The sequence below is a fragment of the Carassius carassius genome, chromosome 30 (assembly GCF_963082965.1).
Source record: "Carassius carassius chromosome 30, fCarCar2.1, whole genome shotgun sequence".
Lineage (NCBI taxonomy): Eukaryota > Metazoa > Chordata > Actinopteri > Cypriniformes > Cyprinidae > Carassius > Carassius carassius.
The window spans coordinates 11,410,343-11,417,506 of NC_081784.1; the positions used below are offsets into that span (position 1 = coordinate 11,410,343).

The following is a 7,164-nucleotide window of genomic DNA, read 5'->3' on the forward strand; positions in this document are numbered from 1 at the left end:
TCACTGGATAGACTAAAAAAGGATGGGATCATTCTCAGGAAGATTTAAAAAGCATGCCAAGCAACTAGATATACTGCTGCAGTTGTAGCCAGCCCTCATCTGGAAAACAGCCTTGAGTCATAAAAAAAAAAAGGGGCACAGGATGCAAATATCCTAGAAGAAATTCCATATGTCAAAAGCAGTTTCATGTGTTATTTATTTATTTAAAAAAAAAAAACCTCCTGGGGTTTCTTTGGCATGGTTCTTAGAAAGTAAACAATCTCTGTTTAGCTTTTATTCTAATTAAAAAAAAAAAAAAAAAAAAAGAAGTCTTTTAACAGTATAAATTTCCTTATGGCCCATGGCATTTGACCAATAAGCAAGATTTGTTGTGTAGGGGTAAGTAATCACCATAAATACTGAATCATTTGCTTACCTAGTAAGCATAAAACACCTTAATGGATCCACAGACAGACACATTAAAATGGCAATAGGTACTTAGGTAACATAAATGTAAAAAAAAAAACTATATAATTTACTTTACATGAATAAGCATTTTTGTTGTGAGAACGTTTGATCACATTGAAATGAATACACATTCTTTGTTACTGGAGTTCTCCACAGTCAGTGATGATGATCTTCTTTACAGTTCCTCCACCATGTAGGCCACAGGACTCCATTAATGAGACCGTCTGCATTCCCTCTTTGACCTGCCCAAAAACAACGTGTTTGCCATCAAGCCTGAAAGAGAATGCAGGAACATCAATCCCATAAAAAAAATTCTAACACTTGGGATGGGAAATAATTAAACCAATAACCTTTCCACCATCGTACCATTCTGTTTTTGCAGTGCAGATGAAAAACTGGGATCCATTTGTGTTTGGCCCAGAGTTTGCCATAGACAGAACACCTTTAGGAGAAAGAGACAGAGAGAAAATCAGACCACCTCCTGAGTTTTTATAGACAAATTTGGCACTTTTAATAATTTAACGATATAGTTATTCAGGGAAAATCTAACAATCAACAGTTCCACAATAACAAAACAAAAAGCAAAAAACAAAAGTTTGAAAAGAAGCAGGGGGTACTGGATGAAAGACAACATCTGGGTTGGGTAAGTTACGGCTCTCTACTACAATTTCATCCAGTCATATATTACACAACCCAACACTATTTGCCCATATTAATCTATAAAGAGGGTTTGCTGGTCTAGGATCCCCCTGGCACCAAAAATGCACTAGGATAGGCTGGCTCTGACTTGCTTGAAAAGTAGGTCATTTGTTTGAAGATTACAAAAGCAGTTTCTGCTACTGAGGGAGCCTTACTACCACCTTGTGGCTGTAAACATGCAGTTTTTGCACAAAAAAAAGTGGTCTTGTAATTCAGCTTCATTCATCGCAACGTCTTAAGGCACTGGGGTATATTTTAGCAATAGCCAAAAAAAAAAACATTGTGGGTCAAAATTAGATTTTTTTTCTTTTATGCCAAAAATCATTAGGATATTAAGTAAAGATCATGTTCCATGAAGATATTTTGTCAATTTCCTACTGTAAATATATCAAAACTTAATTTTTGATTAGTAGAAGCATTGCTAGGAATTAATTTGGACAAATTCAAAGGCAATTTTCCTCAGTATTTAGATTTTTTTGCACCCTCAGATTACAGATATTCAAATAGTTGTATCTTGGCCAAATATTGTCAGATCCTTATAAACCATACATCAGTGGAAAGCTTTATTCAGCTTTCAGATGATGTATAATTCTCAATTTCAAAAAATTTACACTTAAGACTAAAGAGCTAAATAAACTTATCACTGCATCTAAACCAACAACATATTTATTTGATCCTGTACCCACTAAATTACTGAAAATGTTGTTACCTGTAGCAGAAGAAACAAATATTATTAACTCATTATCTCTACAGTAGGTGGTGTGCCAAACCCTTCAAGGTGGCAGTTTTTAAGAAACCACACCTAGATCCAAATGAACTGGCAAATAACAGACCCATTTCAAATATTCTGTTTATGTCTAAAACTTCAGAAAAAGAACCGTGCTCCTTCCTGCAAAATAAATAAATAAAGATATCTATAAAGATTTTCAGTCAGGGTTCAGGCCCCATCATATCACAGAAACTGCACTTGTTAAAATTACAAATGACTTGCTTCTTGGGTCAGACCAAGGCTGCATCTCAATTTCATTACTATTTGTACTTGATCTTAGTGCTGCGTCCGACACTACAGATCAGAGGTGGCGAATGTTGGCCCTGGAGAGCCGCAGCTCTGCAGAGTTTTGCTTCAACCCTAATCAAACACAACTGAACAAGTGAATCAAGGTTGGAATGGTTACTAGGAAGCTACAGGCAGGTGAGTTTTAATTAGGGTTGGAGCTGAACTCTACAGAGGTGGGGCTCTCCAGGACCGGAGTTCACTACCCCTGCTATATATCATGAAATACTCATTGATCAATTACAAAACTATACAGGTATCCAAGAGAAGGCTTTAAGATGATTTAGATCCCACCTGTCCGACCATTATCACTTGTTTATTTAAACGGGGAATCATCTTAATTTAAGCGAGTAAAGTAGGGAGTGACGCAAGGTTCTGTCTCAAGCCCTCTGCTATTTTAAATATAAATGTTGCCCCTTGGTAATATTATTAGAAAATACGGGATTAGTTTCCATTGTTATGCAGATGATACTCAACTAAATATTTCAACAAGACCAGATGAAACTTCTAAATTATCTAAGCTAACAGAGTGTTAAAATAAAATGTAATAGATTGGATGACCAATAATTTTCTCCTGTTAAATTCAGATAAGACAGAGATATTACTTACTGGACCAAAAAACAGTACACAGAATCTCTTAGATTACAATTTGCATTTATACAGATGTACTGTTACTTCCTCTACAGTAAAATAAATTGGGTGTTATATTAGGCAGCAACTTGTATTTTAATAATAATATTTCACATGTTACAAATACAACATTCTTCCATCTTAGAAAAAAATGGCCAAACTATGAAATATGCCAGAGTTTTTACCAGATCAAGAAAATATGATCAAATTAAAATCTCTAGATTAAAATCTCTACAATGGCTATCTATTAAGTTCCATATCGGTTACAAAATATTACTACTTACTTATAAGACCCTAAATGGTTTAGCTCCTGAACTTGTCTTCTATCATGCTACAATCCATCACGCTCCGTAAAGTCACAAAATTCTGGACTTTTGGTAGTAACTAGGACAGCAATGTTCTATTTTCTTTCTGATAATGTTCGGGCTTCAGACACACTTCCTCAGTTTAAATCCAGATTAAAGACATCTCTTTAGCCAAGCATTCACATCATTTATATCATAATGTTGTATTCCAGTAATATCTGATCAAATGCACATTTTCATTCTTTGCTTGGTTTGGACAAATTATAATTTTTTTGCTTGGTTTGAACAGCAGCTAAGCTAATTTTCTGTATTTCCCTCTGTTTCTGCCACGGGATGGGCATCCCGAGCAAGCTAGAAATTACACATGCTTCAGTATGAATCCAACCCTTACAAAGACCTGAGATGACCGAACACCTGAGTAGAGATGATGCCAACCCCTCAGAGGACCTCAGATGATGACAACCCTGAACCAACATACAAAATTACCAGATTTTGCTATAAGTTTGATTGCAACATATAATCATTGCTGTTAATAGTGTTCATTGTTTGTTTGAATACGTCATTAACTAACTGCATGATTTTTACTGTACATTTCTGCCATAAGGACATCACCTTGACGCAGTCACCACTGATAAGCTACTACTAAATATAATGTAGAAACTAATTTTCTGTGAAGCTGCTTAGCAAATATTTGTATTATGAAAAGTGCTATACAAATGAATGTAAATTGAGTTTTCACAGGCTTGTGATGATGAAATTGAGCTGAATCAGATCCCAGAGGAACTGAGTAGATACCATGTGTAGTCACACGCAGAAAGGTATGGATTTCCACAGAAATTGATTGTCCTCCACTGACAAAGTTTCCATTGTTTTTTTTTTTATATATATTTGGAATAATTATGTCGCCAGCTACCAACGTGACTACAGAACCATCAGCTCTGTTATTGCTAAGACATTTTGCCATGTTTACATCCTTTTACAGATTCTTTAAAAAAAAATTGTGACTCTTGTAATATGCTTAATATGTCTGCTTATTATATAAAAAAAAACAGATGGATGGGAATGATCTTTAGATGTTTTAGGCAAATTTTACAGGAATGCGAATGGGTTAACTATGTATTTTTGTGCCAGTTCATGGTAAGTATGGTACAGTAACATGAGTGACATCACCTGGCCCATTGTGTTTCAGCTTGAAATTCTCATCATTGAATTTCTTTCCATAAATAGATTTTCCACCAGTGCCATTATGATGAGTGAAATCTCCACCCTGTCAGCAAAACATAAATCATTAGATGACCTAAGGACCAAAACATATAATTCATAACCAATAAATAAACACTGAAGAGATAATATGACATTTGATGTAATAAATAAATAGACATGGTAATGCTAAAGGGCAGAAGTTAACAGTAGCACTAATAGTTTACCTGACACATGAACTGAGGGATGATCCTGTAGAATGCTGAGCCTTTATATCCAAAGCCATGCTCTCCGGTACAAAGGGCCCGGAAATTTGCTGAAAGACAAGAACCATGAAAACCGAACTGTATAAAACTATGAAATTTACTTAGATTTTAAAAAAATCATGTATTGCACATAACACTGTGTATTATATAGTATACAATCCATTGTACATTGTATATCTTTATTGTACATTTTAATATGTTTGTAATGGAAATAAATATTATTGTATTGGTAAAACTTTACAATAAGGCTCATTAGTTAACTACTTTGTTAACATTAACTAAGAATGAACAATACTTTTATCAATACTTCTACAGCGTTAACATGAACTAACAATGAACGACTGTATTTTCATTAACTAACATTATCAAAGATGAATAAATACTGCAATAAATGTACTCTCCATGGTTCGTTCATTTTAGTTAATATATTAACTAACATTAACTAATGGAGCCGTATTGTAAAGTGTTACCATTATATTTATATTATACATGATTTTTTAAAAATTATTTTTATGAAACCTATAGATTACTTACCCGCTGTTTTGGGTACGACGTCAGCATAAAGCTGCAAATAAAATAAGTGAAATCTTTTGAATAATTAATATTCATAAGTATAATTATTGTTATTATTATACAAATGTATTATTATTGTTGTTGTTGTTGCTAATAAAGTATTATTATATTACAATAATCGTCAATAATAATAAATATCACTATTTATTAAAACTGCATGAAAAAGAACAACGGTTTATTTTCCTCGCTTTTTCATCGTGACAGTCTCTGATTAATGCATTTAAATTGCATTACAAAACACTGTGGCATTCAGCTTAAATAACTCATGACTTGCCTCAACAATGATTCTTCCGATGAACTCGCCGTCAGCTGCAATCTCCAGAAAGACAACCGGGTTCTTCAGCGGTCCTGAAACCAGTCTGTTCGCAGCCACTGCGACAGAGCAATATTTCAAGCGATTTTTCATCTGTAACATTCTTGCTGTAGGGTTGAAAACTCATCAACGAAAACATATGAAAATCAGCGATCAAGGTTATAACTAGCGTACGCTATCGTACACAGCTCACACAGCTCACACAGCGCGTGACATGTTCTTCTATGGTCGAGAGAAGAGCCATCATAGCACCATAAGTGAGTCAAGTTAAAATCAACAGCGACACCATTGGTCTGGTGGGTCGAAATAATAATGATAATAATTCAAATTGATGATTGCTTATTCAGTTCAGTTCAATTACCTTTTAAGCTTCTCGTGGACATCAATATTCAAATCTAAAAAGTAAAATATCCACGTTATTGCCATATGATTTATGTATGTTCTCATTGATTTGCATACACTGTATCGATCGTTCAGTCTAGTTACTTAATCTCCCTTTCACTGCTTTCCTGTCTTAAAAAACTCTGGCTAAATTTCGAAACAGCACAATATTATAACATTTCAATTTCTGACATATCTTTTTGAAGGAGATTAATCTGTTCGTGTTCAGGTTTCGTTTACAAGAGGAGAGAAAAATATGGGATTTAAATCCCATAGAAAAAGGTTTAAAAAAATAATGAAAATGTAAAAAATGTAATGTATTATCAGCCGTGATTGGCTGATAATAATAGATAAGAACATTATACTGAAACTCCATTTTCTATACTATCGCATTCCCAGCAGTCAACTAAATAGTATATAAAACTAAATGTGATTGTTTTATTTTTGTGGAAAACCAGAGCCGCATTAACAATAGGCAGGCTGAAGCCGTGGCCCGAACATAGACAGTAAAAGAAATGGACACAGCGACACCATTGGATTCAACCATAGACAGTAAAAGAACTGGACACAGCGACCCCAGTGAATTCAACGGAGACAAGTGAAGTCAATTAGAAGCATGCACTTCCTGGGGGTCGGGCGTACTACGCAGACTCAAACTGAGCTTGATGACGTAGATGTCACGTGAGCAACCTGTCCGACAATTGTAAGTCTTCTAATCGCTGTGCCAAGAGAAATCTGAATCACCCACCGAATCTTGCAGAGAAGGCGAACGTGAACAGGAGCAGATTTTGGTAAGTATTTTGATAACTTATCTCCCTTGATTTTATGCCTCCATGTCCCCCCGATTGCCTCATAGACAGTAAAAGATTGCCTGCGAGCTTCTCCTCCTGTCCATACGGTAATTTCTCTACTGTGCGACAGAGAGTCGCAGGTTATGACGCAATCGTTAGACTATTTTTTACAAAAACTGCTTCTACGGGGACATAACGTAAGATACAAGGTGGAGCATTTTATACAATTTCGTGGTTCTTTAGAAATAATTAATGGACAAATGGAGTCTTTAAACGCCTCAGATGTAAAGTTATTCGCTGTCAAAGTGACGCAAAAATGAATGGGAGTCAATGGAATGCTAACAGCAGGTGGGGGTCCGCTAGCCCAGGGGTTTTCAAACTGTGGGTCGCGACCCACTCGTGGGTCACGGAATGGAACAAGGTGGGTCGCACAAAGTCACTTGGCTGCAGCTAATTTTGCGTTTCAATGACACACAGACACTAACACAGTTCAGTCTAGGGCTGC

The 7,164-nt window shown here is 35.4% G+C and overlaps 1 protein-coding gene across 1 annotated transcript; it reads right to left on the reverse strand.

Moving 5' to 3' along the window:
* Positions 1-207: 207 nt before the first annotated feature.
* LOC132110620 (peptidyl-prolyl cis-trans isomerase A-like) lies at positions 208-5,747 on the reverse strand. The gene is made up of 6 exons (XM_059517361.1): positions 5,449-5,747; positions 5,136-5,166; positions 4,563-4,651; positions 4,306-4,402; positions 814-889; positions 208-720 (listed from the first exon to the last, which is right to left on the reverse strand). The coding sequence occupies exons 1-6, from the start codon at positions 5,587-5,589 to the stop codon at positions 585-587; spliced, it is 570 nt and encodes a 189-aa protein (XP_059373344.1). The 5' UTR covers positions 5,590-5,747; the 3' UTR covers positions 208-584.
* Positions 5,748-7,164: the final 1,417 nt, after the last annotated feature.